The sequence below is a fragment of the Nelusetta ayraudi genome, unplaced genomic scaffold, assembly GCF_046127955.1.
Source record: "Nelusetta ayraudi isolate G7.1 ecotype Tasmania unplaced genomic scaffold, CSIRO-AGI_Nayr_v1 ptg000023l, whole genome shotgun sequence".
NCBI classification, from domain to species: Eukaryota; Metazoa; Chordata; class Actinopteri; order Tetraodontiformes; family Monacanthidae; genus Nelusetta; species Nelusetta ayraudi.
Window position 1 is genome coordinate 2,725,821 of NW_027466073.1, and position 17,304 is coordinate 2,743,124.

A 17,304-nucleotide genomic window follows, 5' to 3' on the forward strand; every position below is an offset into this window, starting at 1 on the left:
CCGTGTGTCTTGGGGGTGGGGGTGGGGGTATTGAAGCGATCATTGAGGAGTGCCAATCAGTGTTGTGAATGCAGGAGGATCTGGGGATTAACCCACACACACACACACACACACACACACACACACACACACACACACATATACTGTACACATATATATATATATATATATATATATTTATATATATACATATATATGTGTATATATATATACACATATATATATATACATATATATATGTGTATATATATATATATATATATATATATATATATATATATATACATATATATATATATATACATATATATACATACACATATTGGCAGCCTGTTTACATATTATATATGATATGAATAAGAGGTGTTCTGTACTGATCCAGATTCAATTCTTATATAGGATTTTAGAAACACAAAGAGAGTGATTTACTATGTGAAGAAAATGTGTTCAGTTTGACTGCATTGAATTGAATAAAGCTAAAACATAAATAAGGCCATTTTAGTGGGTTTTTCTTGGTCTATTCACTCTTATCATCGCAAAATCCTTTATTTTCACTCATTAACAAAGAGACATGTTTGATACTAACATTTGTTGGATTATTCCTGTTGTTAACAACCTTGCCAGAAAGATAGAAATGTTGCATTGCTTGTAGTCGCAGAAGAAACCTCAACTGCAGTGTTTCGAAGAACACCATATCATGTACTTTGCTGGATACTTTTTATGGTTTTTCACCGTGCAGATAAAAAAATGAAATGGATGCTGGTATATCGACCGACACCTTAAATTCAGAGGGAAAGATAAGCATGCAGATGATGAGACAGCGGTGCATAATTGATAAAGAGCAGCAGCTAATTTCCGGTCCGAACACAGTGACGAGGCAAAAGAGGAAACCGCCCGTAGGGTTGTCGTGCTTTCTGTGCTGATCAGAGACGCCCTATCAATAAAATATATTCCCCAAAGAATGTCTCCACCGTGTTCTCATTGAAACCATACACCTCAGGTGCAGCTTTACTTTAAAAAGATAGATTTCAAAATAGGGAAGAAGTCAGTGTTCCTGTAAGATGAACAAAACAGTTGCGATAGTTATCACTGCATCGCAGATTTAAATATAAATGATCTATGTAAATTTAAAAAAAAAACTTAGTTTTAACTCCCAGTTAGAATATAGTCAATTTGCACTAGATGAAACTCTCACCCAAAGCAGCTGACACCACGCTGATTAATGGCAAGCCTCCGCCGAGACTGTCTACTCTCGCATCGGGTAGAGCTTATACAATCATCCATCTATCACTCAGACTCTGAATGTCACTTAGCTGTTTCTTTGCTTCGCTCTCCTGGCCTAAGAAAATCATTATCTGCAATGCAGCAAATGGTGGGGAAAAGGACTGATGATGCACACAGATGGTGTGAGAGAGAAGCATACGATCAGCATTTGAAAACACGTGAACAAAAGAGAAAACTTGCAGTGATGATTTTATATATTATACATACTGTGTGTATATATATACATGTATATATATATACATATATATATATATATATATATATATATATATATATATATATATATATATATATATACATATATACATATATATATTTATATTTATATCATTTTATCAATTATATATATATATATACATATATATACATATACATATATACAAATATATCTGAAGGCTTGCATGATTACTGATTTCTAATACTACGGCTCCAAATTTAGTGTTGAGTTTTACTTGAGAAATTGTTCAATTGGTCAAATATATAGTGAGTGACCCTGTGGAGGTCCCAAGGGGACAGCAATGAGAAGGTTAGCTGTTGTGATAGACTTGTCCGACAGAGAGGTAGTGACTGGAGCGTGGGACTGAACCCAACAACACAGCTCAAACAAAGTCTACAATTAAAGCAGTCTTTAATGACAAAATGCTCCACACCAAATTGCTCTGATGAGAAAAAAATACCATCAAAAAGGTACAAACCTTAAAATCATCAGGAAACGGAACATGAAATGCACAAAGTATCAACTGAACTAAGGCTGTAAGAATGATGGCAAGACATCTTAAACAGTCAGTGGTTGGGGTTTTATCAGCAGGGGACTTTTGACAAAGACAACAACAATATGGGCAATGAAGCAAATAGTTTTGCACAATTCTTTCGACTTTGATCGGTAAATGCAAACCCCTAAGGGGACTGCAAATGTAACTGATTTCAGTGCAAAGACAAATGAGCTCTTCCCAATGCTGCAGCCTGATACCTTATTCATTCAAGTCCCACCTCAAACACAGTAGAGATGAAACTAAAACAATAAATTTGTTTTTTTTCCAATTATGGAATAAAACATGAAGAGGACTTCTTGGCTCCTTGTCTTGGTTCTTTCTGAACTGACCGGGGGAATTATTGATTTGTCCCACTGACTGTTGTTTACCGTCTTTGGCCTGTTCATAATGATCAGTGTGTGTTTTGTTTTGTTTTTTTTCTGTTTTTTACAGTGAACAGCTGAGTGTGATGAGAAGGCTCTGACAGGGCTGACAAAGGGCTCAGTCACAGAGGCCGTCCTGGCTGGCTCTCTGTAGCCTCCAACCAGTCAGTCAGTCCACTTGCCCATTCATCCTGACCAGCATATCTAATGAGCCCCGGGGCTCTAATGACCGCCAAGATTTTAATGAGTGCTAACTACTCGTATACGTGTTCTTGAGTTTAGCCGCCGCCACAAAATAAACCCAAGCGCCTTCATGTGATAAGACCGCAAGCACAGAAAACCATCCATGTGATGGGGAGCCATTGCTCATCTGAGTCCATACATCTGTGCTCACGGATAAACCTGATAAACAGAGAATACGTTTGTTTTGTTTGTTGTTTTTTTTCCCGGACTGTCTGGGGAAAAGCCAAAGGAAATACTCAAAATATTTATACTGATTCAGGAACAACTACGTTCCAAAAATATTTTTAAGTTGCATGTTTCTTCCTTGGTAAATGTCCTAGATTTGAAGTGGTCCACATCTTCAAGTTCCACAGCACTACAGTTTCAACAAATCTGTTCCAATGTGAAAAATATACATTTTTGAAGGTGTTTTGTGTTCTCACTAGAAGTGGTCCAGGAACAAATACAATGCTATAGAGCTCAGAGCTTTCCCCTGTGTTCACTGTGAATGGTTGATCAATCAGAGTCAAAATTGATGTGAAGTTAACAGTGATGCTTTGTTGCCACGGTCATCAAATTAGATCAGCTTGTTTCAGCACAGTGAAAAAATCCAGGCAATTTGGAAATGCATAAGTTGTCATTTCCGTACTTGTTACAGTAGTTAGTTTGTTAGTTGGCAAGCCAGAAACACAAAAATCATGAAAGTGCGAGAAAAAAAAAAAACATTATTCAAAATAGGACCAATATAAATGTGGACCTACTACATGTGGTCACATTAAAACTAGTGCAGTTGACTTTAAATGATGCGTGATGCAAATAAAATAAAAAGAATTGAGTTGAAGATCCACAGCAACTTTTTGGAAGTTTGCCATCGCAGATTGAGTTTAAATAAGCTCACAGGATGAAACAGCGTGAGGACTCACTGATTCCAAATCCACCCTGCATTTACAGCACACACGCCGTTTGAAGTTTGACTTGTTGCGTTACAATGATTGGACGAGAAGAGTATTCCGATGTCAAATGACTGTCATTGAAAAATGGGAGTCAAAGTCAAAGAGAGAAGATAGAAGACACTGACAGGGGGCGACTGTTTCGCTCTATTCAAACAACAGACAGTGGTGGGAAGTTCCGTCGGCAAGCACACAACAACCACACAACAGGCCGGACTAATGAAGCCTCCACAGAGAATCGTCAGTTCCACGGTATTGACTGGAGTCATAGGACACAATTGTCACATGCATTTGAAGGGCTGCTTGTTTACTTGCCTGCGTACTCTCTGAGACAACTCTTTGTTTTCCCAGCAATAAGCTTTCAGATGGTGACGGTGACTTAACTACTCTACATAGCACAGGACCTTGCACCTTTCGTGCAGCTGCAAAAAAAAAAAAAAAATCAGCAACAGCAACTTGAAATTGGTGTACAGAATGAACGCTTTGGTGGGCCGCCTGTTGCAGCAACTTCTTTTTGTACTTTTGTACTTTTCTTCTGTATTTTGACCTGAATTGAATGTTTATTTTAATTACTGTAATTATTGTATGTATTTTGTATTGTTTTTAGTGCTGCCACATTGTAGTTTCCCAATACAGTACATCTATCCTATTCTATTTTATTCTATAACCCTCATTTCAGTTGCAATGTTAGTTCCAAATTGCTCTAGTTAACGAAGTCATATACTGTACAAACAGGGAAATCTGTTGACCTGCTACAAAACAGTCAAACAATATGCAGTTATAACTTGACACGTTAATTAACCAAGTTGCAAAAAGAAAAAAAAAATTGCTGCTATCATGAGAGCCATACACTCTATTCAAATAGCAAAGAAATAACAACCAACTCATTCAAATTCACATTTAATCTTTATCCCAACAACAGCCAATATTTTTAAAGAAAAAAAACAAAACATTTGAATAAATTTCTCCTCCTCGTTCAATCACCAGTTAAGCTGGTTATTTGTTGAATTAACGTTCTCATGCAGAAATCTTTCCCACGTAAGTAGTTTGACACCAGTCTACCAACCCAACTCATGAGGTTTTATCAAGCGGAATCATTTATTAAATCTACCTGCCTTCAAACTCTGCAAATGTTGCTCTTCTCCGGGCAGCCAATTAAAAACCACAGACAAGATAGCAGTTTAATTTGGCCAGCTGATGGATTTTATTTAGCGATTACAGCGCTGAAAGCTATTTCACAACCCAAAGTCAAGAGGCCTGACCTGGCCCCCCCTCTTGGCGACAAGACACCGTTCAAGGAATCACTGGTCCTCGAAGGCAGCTGACCATACACATGACCTCAGCATTTCATCATATTGCTTTGTGTGTTTGTGCATGGATGTGTAATTCGCTGGAAGGCTGCAAGACGTCGCCTCCGAAGGGTACACATTGGCAGACAGCTAGATTATGTGCGGACACACTTAATTAGCTATGGGAGCATCTACAGACAGATCATGTAGGACTTTCCCATACATGTGCCAGCCTGGCTCTGCTTGATTGGACTTGGTTTGGGGTGAAAAACGGTCACCCCTTCAGAACACAGTATGTTATCGGTCTTTTCTTTTTCTTTTTCTTTGCTTGAAAAAACAGGAATGTTCCGTGTGCAACATGACATTAAGTAGCACAAGGTAAAAGTTCAGTTTCTCATTCATGAATTGCTAGTGGAGATTTTACTGACGCACATGCGATCTATGAAAACCACAAGAGTGCCCCGCTGTTTTGCCATTTGGAGACAATTGAAAAGGGGAAGTGAAAATTCTGATCGCTATTCACAGTTACACAAGGACTCGCACAAACTGAAGAAAAAAAAAAAGATCGAACACACCAATAGGACACACAAGGAGTTACTGGTTGTTTTGGGTGAAGAATTTGCTCAGCTAAAAAAAAAAAAAAAAGAGGAAGGGTGAATCTGGCGAGGGCAAGCAGGAGGAAGACCAAGATGTTGGGGAGAGGGGAAGAGAAAGTGCTTCATAAACAGTGCAAAGTAAAACTGCTTACACTGACATGTCTTTTCTTTTTTCTTTTTTTCTTTTTTTTTTTAGCTTGGCCCAGTCTTGTGAATGCTGACCATACTAGAGCTTAAAATTATACCATTTCAGGTCAATGAATTGGGACGAAAATGACACGGGGTGACACATTGGCTTCAGTGGATGTTGCATTAGGGCTAAGTGTCCCTTTCATCACATCTTGAGGCCAAAATGGTCTTAATATTGGAACGCAGTTGGCAGTCCCCTCATAGTCTGGTCTATTTTTAGAGTTTAAGACAGTGTGTGTGTGTGTGTGTGTGTGTGTGTGTGTGTGTGTGTGTGTGTGTGTGTGTGTGGATAAGCGCTGAGAAATTCATCATATTGTTGCACGAGAGGAAGCTGCACAAAGTCTAAGAAAATGTGTGTAAAAGCTGCACAATACATTTTTGAAAGAAGTTGTAAAACAACAAACCGACAACCTCCCAGTCTCAGGACGGACACTCCACCACTGAGCTGGTTATGGTTTAGATGACATCAAGCAGCATAAATGCTGAGTCATCTGTGCCAAAGTTGATTTCACAGATGAGGGTTTTGATGACGGCGAATGCACTGGTTAACGTCTCCAAATGGTTGCAGTTGATCCATCGGTCGGTTCCACACTATGCTGTGACTTCATGAAGACCTGTAAAGGTCATGAAGCCAGTTGATACAATGTGTCTGGTGCTGTTCCAGTGGTGCTGCATTGCACTGTGTTAAATACTCCCATTGCTAAGCAGTTGACACATACATCATGCCACCCTCCTCCCCCAAATCAACAATAAGTTCTCCTTTTTTGGCCACCGCCAATAATGGACTCCATCTAACCAAATCCTTCACATCCTCTTCGCTCCCTCTCGCCAACTAACTTGGTGTCCTCTTTCACTACATCCATGAATCTTCTCTCTGGTCTTCATCCTGCCTGTCAGTTCCAACCTCAGAATCATTCTGTTCACTGTCCCTCCTCTGTCCACATTCAAACCTACTAAAATTCTTTCCTCTATGGCTCAACCTCCAACACATCTTCCATGTTGTGTCCTTCTGAAGCTGTTATTCCTGATCCTATACACTCTGTGTGACCGATCACATTTTTTTTTTTTTTCAACAAATCGTTAATCAACGCTGCTTAACATACATGTACCGTATTTTCCGCACTATAAGGCGCACTTAAAAGTCTTGATTTTTTTCAAAAAACCGACAGTGCGCCTTATAATCCGGAGCGCCTTGTATATGGATTGATTCTGGTTGTGCTTGCTGACGTCGAAGCGATTTTGAGAGGTACACGGCGCTCTGTCAAAGTGTTTTACCGTAGTACGACTTAGGTAAATTACAAAGCCGCACCGCTCGCAGCATTACGGCTATCGCGGAGTAATACATAAGCATCTTATACACTAAGATGAAGATGAAGATCGCGTAGATGAAGTGAGACAGTGTTCAGGAGTCCGGCGGTGCTGTAGAATCAAGCACTGATGGAGCGTAATCGAACACCTTCCGAACCGTGGTAGAGAACCTCCGGCGGATTTCAACTCGCGTTGGTAACATATTTGTAGCGGTATCATTCTGTTTTTTATTTGTTACAAACAAGTTTTAGAGTTACTGTGAACGCAGTTAATAAAGTCTGACGGACTTATCTCTGATTCTTTTGTTTCGCTTAATGCGCCTTATAATTCGGTGCGCCTTATATATTACATAAGTTAGAAAATAGACCATTTATTGACTGTGCGCCTTATAATCCAGTGCGCTCTGTAGTGCGGAAAATACGGTAAATTAATAAAACTGTTTATATATTAAACCCTTTTGGGTAACTAATCATAGTGTACAACAAGTAATCTCTAAATTCAGTAATTTATTCAATGTCGTCACCTGCAAAAGTGAAAGGGAAGAGACATGTAAGCTAAGGGAACAAAGTCTGATGATTGTCATAGGCTCCAGAGCCATGGTGATTTATTTGAATAGATGTTGTTAGACACAGAAGCTGCACTCTTCAAGGTAAAATGTGAGGTTCATAACACTGTGATATGATTATGCCATATTTTGACCTTTACCTAATCCAGCAGAAACGACAAAACATCAGCTTTTAGGAGCGCCACATGGCCTGAGGCCCCATCAATTTGCCATCACACAAATGAATTCAGATTAGACGCGTCGAGTTGATGATGACAATGTCACCTTTCAACAGGAAAAGCCAAGCATGACAACCCTGTGGAAGCTCAGCCAACAGAACAATATTCAGGATGCGAGCAGTGCGAGACCGCGGTCGGGGACGCAGACATGTTAAAGGACGGCGGGCTGAGCCATCTGATGGGGTTTCTCATTCAAGCAGGGTAGGTCAGTGAGGTGGATGCTGATACAACCGCTGCAGATGCTAAGCTGCAGCAGCACTGACAGACAGACAGACAGACAGACAGAGAATGAGGGAGACTGGTTCAGACAGACAGACAGACAGACAGACAGGGGGTCTGACGGCTGCGCAGCTTCTCACGCCCTCACACTTTCCTGCCTGATCAGCCTGACAGAAAATCAATGACGCTGCACTCTCATGGAGACGCGAGCAGAAAAGGACGGTCCTCACACCGCGTTTTACTTTTGCATACACCTCGCATAACCCGATAAAAAAAAATCACGATTGTCACGGACGACGACGATGATGATGATGATGATGATGATGACGACGACGGTGATGCGTCTCAGCCAATCACCCGCTCATGTCCTCATACGAAGGCTAGGCAACACAACCCCCTCCCGACACTTTACACCCCCCACCCCCCTCCACCCTCCACCCTCCAGCTCCCAAATAATAAAATAAATAAATAAATAAAACGCACCAAATTTAATAATTTTGCGGATTTAAGGAGAAAAACGGGGTGGAAATGCGCCGTGGCAAGGTTCAGTGAAACGCGCGCGCGTGTGTGTGTGTGTGTGTGTGTGTGTGTGTGCGTGTGTGTGTGTGTGTGTGCGTGTGTGTGTGTGTGCGTGTGTTGTGGTTTGTCTTGTTGCAGGGCAGGACAGCATGTCCGGTAGCGGATACATCATCACCGCTAACACATCTCACACACATTCACAGAACAGGTGTGTGTGTGCGTGTGTGTGTGTGTGTGTGTGTGTGTGTGTGTGTGTGTGTCTGTGTGTGTGTGTGTGTCAGAAAGAGAGAGAGCGTTTTTTCCACATGTATGCACCACAAACATCGGCTCTGTCATTTGGGCCGCTCGGTCATTCCTGCTCATCCGCGGCAGCGTTTTTTTTTTTTTTTTTTTTACCGTCGAAACCCCAAAACAAAACAAATTAAAACAAAAAAATTACAAACCACGAGCTGCCATTTACCTTCATGTCGTTGACAATCGCCTGGAACAGACCCCCGAGGGCCCCGCATTCCTTCTCCACGGTCTCCATATTAGCCAAATCCACCATTCACCGGAATTTGCAGTAGCGCGCACCGAATGCGCGCTAACCAACACCCGGCAAGGACGAGGGGGGAAAAAAGAACAATTAATTGAAGGGGCGGCGGGGTGCTGTAGTTAAAAAGCAAATCGTAATCCCACGATGGAAAAGAAAAAAAAAAAATCGCGTCCAGGCTCCCCTGCAAGCGGGAGGGAGGGAGGGAGGGAGGGAGGGAAGGAGGGATGCAGCCTGGAGCGACCGGACGACGGAGGAGCGATCGGCGGCGGCGGCGGCGGCTGCTGCTGCTGCTGCGGGTCTCCGACTGGCGAGCGAGCGCAGGAGGATGTTTGGAGAGAGGACTCTCTCTCTCTCTCTCTCTCTCTCTCTCTCTCTCTCTCCCTCTGACTCTCTCTCTCTCTCTCTCTCTCTCTCTCTCTCTCTCTCTCTCCCTCTGACTCTCTCTCTCTCTCTCTCTCTCTCTCTCTCTCTCACAGCCCGAAGCGCTCGCTGTAGCCTTATTACACGCGCGCGGGGGTCCCCCCCTTCTTGTCTTGTCTGTCTGCGTCCGTCCCGTGCGTTCACGCATGCATTTTGCGCGAAGGGTTGCAAGCAGCAGCAGCAGCAGCAGCAGCAGCAGGCTGTGATTTGATTGGTGCACAGCAGGCCCGGTGGGCTCAGCGGTGCGGGGAGAGCCTGTAATGCGATCCACGCAACTGCCAGGGAGTCGAGAGAGAGAGAGAGGGGTGTATGTGGGAGAGAGAGAAGCTGGACAGCGTGTCACATGTCCACATGCACCGACTTAAACATGCGTTTAAACATACCGCGGTGCTGGTGGCTGGGGGGGGATGAACGTCACAGAGGGTGAAGGTGCCTGCCAAGGGAGTGTGAGCACCTACAAGAAGAATGTGTTCCAATGACCCATATTCATCACTACATCACGACTCTTCATGATAACCGCTGTTTGCTTGTTTGCTTGTTAGAAGAATAGAAGAATATTCTATTATTCTATTAACTAAAAGACTAAAATAAGTAAAGCAAGTTGGAGGGGGTCAACATTTAAGTAAGGATTAAACCTTTGTGACTCCAATATTCTCATACATTGCTTGTTTGTTTTTTTTCATTGGATGACATTTGTGTGGACCAATCACAGCAATTTTTAGGCTGACTCAAACCTTCTTGAGCTATAATGTTCATGTCAAAGCTCACAGTGTTTTGTTTCTTAACATGCAGTTTGTTTATTTTTGTTTCAATTTATGGTTCCCCTCGAGGTGATTTCTTTTCGTCCAGACTGAAACAAGTGGAACACTTTCAGGCGTGTGTGGCTCGAACCTGAAATGTTTGTGCTTTTAATTTGAAGAATTGGTTGGTTTCTATGGTGTTGCTGTTCTAGCGTGGATCCATGACAGAGTTTCTGCTCGACACGATTTGGGACAGTCAGCGTGCAGAACACACTGTTCAATTAGTGTAATAGTAAGACGAGTCTGTCTGTCAACACCATAATGGGTTAAATGTCATGGGGAGTTTGGTTATGCAGATGGATCATAAAAAATGATGAAGATGAACTGCTGTTACGTGAATGACTCAGAAAATATTTCCACTGTGCTACAAACATAAGGTACTACCATTATTTTTTTTTATCATAGTAGGCACATTAATTGTTGTGTTTTTCTAATGTTTCAGTTGTGTGAGCAGGAATCCCGCAGATAGCGTGAAAAATAAAGTCAATGTTGTAGTGTTCATTGAAAACAGTTGGTTTACACATTCTAATAAATATGCAGTTTTAGCAACGCGAAACGTTTTTTTGTTACTTGATTTTCAAAGGATTATGTATGTTTATATATGTGTATTCTTAGTGTATTCATACTTTATTAATGATGGACCTTAAAGCGGGATTCATTAAGTATGAATACCCAGTCAATAAACAAACAATATATGTGCTTTCAAATGAAGTCACAAAACCTGCAAGTAACTGTCTGAATTACATTCTAGTGTGAATTGACACAGGAAAAATGATTTATAAATGATGAATGAAATATTTAATGGCACTTGGTGGCCATGGAGGTGTTATACTTTTGTTTCAGACTATCACACTACAAGAAGCTCAAATGAGTCAGTGGCAGAAGATTGTGGGGTCGTTACCCTGACGGTTATTTGAATGAACACTTGCGGATATTGTTGTGGTAGACTTAAATGCACGTTCTACATAAATACCTGTTCTTTTGCTGAATATGTTCAACTCACAAAGGGTTAACGTGCTGCACCAACATCCGCGTGATTCGACAGGATGTGCACGCTTGGCAAAGAATTAAAGCGAAGGCGGCGACAGAATCCACTTTTGACTCGCGTTATCTTCCACAAGGCATTTCCTCAAGTGATCACAGTCGTGAGTTAAAAAAAAAAAAAAGAAGAAGAAGAAATACTTCAAAAGAGCTGTGAGAACAATGCGGGTGTACGGACGTCACAGTAAAGTGAAGTGATCCACTGCAATTTGACAAGGTTCGACAGTATTCCTACACTGCGCCTTTGGTTATTGGGTACAGTGTCTCACAGAGCTACTGAAGGGGACGACAGGAGGCGTCACTCTGCCTTTTCCTACGTTACGATAAACACAAATATCACACAATCAGAATTCTACAAAATATCGGAAAGTACTGTGGTAACTGAAGCGAAGCACAACAGCAAATTACTAAACACAAACACCATTAACTTTTAACAGGAAGAGTACATGAGTCCATGCTGATTTGATTTTGACCCACATTTTTTGGGTGCAATAATTTCCTTTTGTTTGAAGCAAACACATTATTTAAACTAACAAGTCAAAATGTAAAAAAAAAACAAACAAACAAGCAAACGACTGGGATGGGGATGTGGGCGGTGCTATGCTCATGGTGTTGACATACATTTTTATGGTGGCCGACAAGGGCCAAACACAATACAATTGCCTAATGCGCCTTACTTGGCGAAGACAGCTGCATGTATGGAAACGAACACATAACACGATTAAATCAATGTTTTTATGTCTTTCTGCAGGTTTTTTTTTCAATTGGCACCACAATCCTCTTCTTGTACCTTGTTTAGACTTGTGTTTGTGTTTGTGATTTCACATCGTTTCCATTCCTGCAGCTGTTTTCGCCAACTACGGCGCATTAGGCAGTTGTATTGTGTTTGGCCCTTGTCGGCCACCGTACGTCTTTGATTCTTGATCGGAACCAAAGGTGACAGGTAATTTTCCAACCAAAGTCTGAAGAGGAGACAGTTTAGTCTGTGTAGCCAAAAACACTTGGTGGTACTTAAAAACTTACTCTAAACCACAGGTGTCAAACTTTGGCCCGCAGTGTAATTGTATTTGGCACGCAGGCAATACGAGATCACTACTAGAGCTGGCCTGCCGCTGTTCTTGCGCACATGTAACGCAAGTGTATTATAAATCCTAGAATGCTCTGCTCAATCAGGACATTCATTGAAGGATAATATGATGACTTAACTGGTTTATTGTTGTTATTTTATTTCATTCATTCATTCATTCATCTTCTATACCCGCTTATTCCCATTCAGGGTCCCAGGGGTCTGCTGGAGCCTCTCCCAGCTGTCTTAGGGCGAAGGCAGGGTGACACCCTGGACAAGTCGCCAGTTCATCGCAGGGCCTGTTGTTTTATTGTTAAGTGTATTATTAGCCCGTGGAAAAAGGTTACTGTTGAAATTTAAATCAGAAGACTGCAAATTAAAAAAAAAGACATATTTGCGTTTTTTCTTTATTTCGATGATTTTCTTTTCCTTTGAAATTTGACTATGCATGCATAGTCAAATCCCCCCCCCCCCAAATAAATGTCAGTGTTGGCCCGAGACTTTGTCTGAGTTTGATATTTTGGTCCCACTGTGTATTTGAGTTTGTCAGCCCTGGTCCTGGGGATTCACTGGCTCCCGTGAATCACATGCAAATGCAACAAAGCAACTCAAGCGTGATGGAGAGATTATGGAGAGATGGGGTGATGATGATGGAGAGATAACATATAGCCAGTCACCTTCACGCTGCATGGGACAGCATGGGACATTCAACTACTGACCCTGTAGTTGATGATACTCTTATTTCCTTTGGCATATTCATTTTTTGCAGAAGTCAAGAATAGACTTCCATTTCCTTAACAACATTGCAGACGGACACTCTTAGATTTTAAATTAGATCCTTGTGCCATGGTCCTGGGAGATTCCCAAATGCCTGATTTCATTCATATTTTTGCTCCATAAACTACACTTTCAGTGACGGGGGAGATATTTCCTCTTTGCGTCATCTCTTTCTCTGCTGGGTGAATCCCCACCCGCGCTTCCCAAAGTCTCCTTCCTCCTCGCTGGCTGCTGACTCAGTCCAAGTGCCTGTCAAGTGTCAGCACCAACAGGACACAATGTAGGCGGAGAAGAGGAGAGTATAGCCGGAACATTGACAAACGTGCAGCTACCCAGACGTAGCCAGGGCAGAGGGCCAATCAAGGAGGAGGGAGAGAGGACAGGCCAGTTTAGATGACACTGCACCTCCTCCACCCTCCTGCTCCTCCTCCACCTCTTCCTCAAACTCCTCCTCCTCATCCACCTCCTCCACCTCCTGCTACTCCTCCACCTCTTCCTCAAACTCCTCCTCCTCCTCATCCACCTCCTCCGTGTCCTCCACCTCCTCAACCTCCTGCTACTCCTCCTCCTTCTCAACCACCTCCTCCAGCTCCACCTCCTCTTCCCCCTCCTCCACCTCTTCCTCCAACTCCTCCTCCTCTTCCTCCAACTCCTCCTCCTCATTCACCACCTCCGTGTCCTCCACCTTCTCAACCACCTCCTCCAGCTCCACCTCCTCCTCCTCTTCCACCTCCTCTTCCTCCTTCCCCATCTCCTCCACCTGCCCCTCCTCCTACCCCCTTTCACCTCCTCTTCCCCCTTCTCCTCCTCCACCACCTCCTCCTCCACCTCCTGCTGCTGCTGCTGCTGCTGCTGTCTAACAGTACAGCCGGGCAGAATGTAGGTCTGCGCTCGCCTACAGCCATCAGCAACAATCAGTTCTGCCCCAGTTACTCACGCATCTCACGCAGTAAACACACAGACATACGTCACAACACAGAGAACCACACACACACATACACACACACACACACACACACAGAGACGCAGATACACTTACAATATGCCTGCAGAGACGCACATGGAGAGTCTCCAGTGAACTCTGGTGTGTGTGTGTGTGTGTGCGTGCGTGCGTGCGTGCGTGCGTGTGTGTGTGTGTGTGTGTGTGTGTGTGTGTGTGTGTGTGTCTTGTGACACGTCTGCACAGACGCATGCAAACATTTGAAAGAGGAGCTTGTCTGCAGACTGAGGAGGGATTCGGATGAAGCAGCAGGATAAACACTGGTGTGATTCCTCCTCTGATGATGCGCACTGAGGCCCAGTCAGGCTCAGCTGTGTGCTGGAGTTGGAATAAACACATATGTTTGATAACTCACATTGTCTGGTTTTTATTATTCATTTAATTTCTTTTGAGTGCACTCAACAGCTAATGTGCTTGATTTTAAGTAGCAACTCTGTATATATGTATATACATACATATATACATATAAATAAATGTGGCACTCGCACTAGTTTGAAAATAAAAAGGTACACAGAAAGAAAGACATGCCTGTGTTTTGTGTTGCTAGCGTCCTTTTACAACTTCTCGCATCCTTCAGGCTGTCAAAGCATGAAACTGTCATGTTTCCTGATCATCCTCACTACGACAGCAGTGCCAATATGTTCTGCTTCTTGAAAGCAACCCATGGTCTAAGCCTTAGGTGTCAAACTCTGGCCCGTGGGTCACATTTGGCCCACAGTGTAATTAGATTTTGCCCGTGGGCCAATACAAAATCAGTACTGGCCCACTGGTATTATATAGCACATGTACTGCTAGTTTGGCGCGTCAATCAGGACAGGACGTTCATTGAAAGATATTATTATGACTTCATTGGTTTATTGTTGTTATTTTATTGTTGAATGTATTATTAGCCTTTGTAAAAGGGTGAAATCAGAAGGCTGTAAATAAAACATTTTATTTATTTCGGTGAGTTTTTTTTTTTTTTATTCGAAATTTGATTTTTCATGTGTGTAATATGAAACCATTTATTGTATAGCATCAAGCTTTGCTTGTTCCATATTCAGTGTTGAAGTAAAACTCATCTGGGTCCAAAGGTTCACTGCTATACCGGGAGGAAGAATTTGTTCGATAAATCAATGTTTGTGTCCAAGTTTGACATTTTGACCACACTGTGTATTTTAGTTTGGTACTGGTACAAACCACATGCAGTAGCTGCAGGAGCTGGTGCTGGGATTGGAAAAGCCTTTACTAAACAGAGTGTTAGCAAAGAAGAGTCATCACGTCTATCACAGATACTGAAACAAGGGCCACTAGGTGAGTCAGGCCCCTCAGTAAAATCCACAGGATGTGTGGATAAGCCAGCACGGTTAATTAAAGTATGGTTAATTGCAATCAAAGACTTATTCATATGTCAGTGTGTAAATAACTGTTCATAAAATGTAAATATCTTGTTTTTCCTTTTTTTTTTTTTTTTAACTCTATTAATATTTTGTTTTATTTATTTATTTTTAATTAAGATAATTTTCCATCTTTTGGCACCATACCGTGCTGTAATTATGCAAATCCACAGCCCCCAATGTGGGATTAATAAAGGTGTTTTATTCTAATCTATTTACATATTCTTTGATTTAATGTAAATATTTTCCTTTTTATGTTAATGTTAAAAAAAAAAACAACAGCTTTATTTTCCATTGTGTTTATTATTATGGATTTTTTTTCCCTGGTTGCTTTTATTATTATTATTATTATTATTATTATTATTATTATTATTATTATTATTATTATTATTATTATTATTCATTCATTCATTCATCTTCTGTACCCGCTTATTCCTATTCAGGGTCACGGGGGTCTGCTGGAGCCTCTCCCAGCTGTCTTAGGGCGAAGGCAGGGTGACACCCTGGACAAGTCGCCAGTTCATCGCAGGGCCACATAGAAGCAAACAACCATTCACACTCACATGCACACCTACGGACAATTCAGAATGTTCAATTGACCTCACATGCATGTTTTTGGAGTGTGGGAGGAAGCCGGAGAACCCGGAGAGAACCCACGCAGACACAGGGAGAACCTGGAGAGAACCCACGCAGACACAGGGAGAACATGCAAACTCCACACAGAAAGGTCCCAGGTCCGGGCCCCGGAATCGAACCCACGACCTTCTTACTGTGAGGCGGCTGCGCTAACCACTGCGCCAAAACTTTATTTGTGCAGTGCTAAATCACAACCGAAGGCGTCTCAAAGCGCTCTATACAATCAGAGAGAAGCAACCGGGCCCCCGGAGCAAGCAAGATGCGACGGTGGCTGGGAAAAACTCCCCAGTGGGAAGAAACCTAGGGCAGAACCAGACTCCAGAGGGCCATCATCTGCCGATGAGTAGTTGGGGTGTATTATGTTATATTGACGACACCTTCTGTACCTGCTTTGACGGCAGAGAGATTGAGATTTTCACACGCAGTCTTTAAAGACTGTCATCGTGACAGTCCCCAATTTCACTTGCTTGCTCTGAGAAGATGGTTGAAGGCTCTGACATTGAATTAATTGATTTAACGCAATATAGTGTCAGGCACAGCAAGTGATAAAAAGAAAGACATCAACTTTGAGCAAACTTATAATGATGAGTGGTTTCAGTTCTAAAACAGACACATATTTCTATCTTCTTATGTTGGAAGAACCTCCTTTGTGAGCTTGAATAAGCAGGAGAGGGGAGGGGGACGGGGGGAGGACCAGCCAAGCAGGTGGGAGGGGGGGAGGAAGGGAGGGAGGGAGCACCCACAGATGAGAGGATCTGCTGCTCTCATCAATTTTTCAACTTTGTTTCCTGTAAATTATTAAAGCGTCATGTTTTGCTGTGTCTTCGATACAGCAGAGGATCATCACACACACACACAAGCGCACAAAATCTTCATATGAACAATAGAATACTGCTTGTGTAAGAGTGCAGTCATACACACAGACAATCCCATGAGAGGTGATGGTAAGATTTGTTGGACAACCTCACCTCCAACCCCCCCCCCCCACACACGCACACACGCACACACGTACACACACATGCACATACACACACACACGCATGCATATATACATGTATATATATATATATTCATTTATATATGTGTGTGTGTGTATGCATACATACATACATACGTACATTGTATATAAATGTATGTATGTATGTAAGTATACTTTTTT

At 42.2% G+C, this 17,304-nt stretch overlaps 1 protein-coding gene across 2 annotated transcripts in view; it reads right to left on the reverse strand.

Moving 5' to 3' along the window:
- The window catches only part of LOC142889661 (protein MTSS 2-like), a 60,602-nt gene extending 50,939 nt beyond the window's left edge, over positions 1-9,663 (reverse strand). The window contains exon 1 of one of the 2 annotated variants that reach the window (XM_076028452.1): positions 8,955-9,663. In XM_076028452.1, the coding sequence (XP_075884567.1) occupies positions 8,955-9,041 (87 nt within the window). In that variant the 5' untranslated portion in view covers positions 9,042-9,663. The remainder of the gene's footprint in view (positions 1-8,954) is intronic. The other variant, XM_076028453.1, reaches the window with a different exon arrangement.
- Between the last annotated feature and the right edge of the window lie 7,641 nt (positions 9,664-17,304).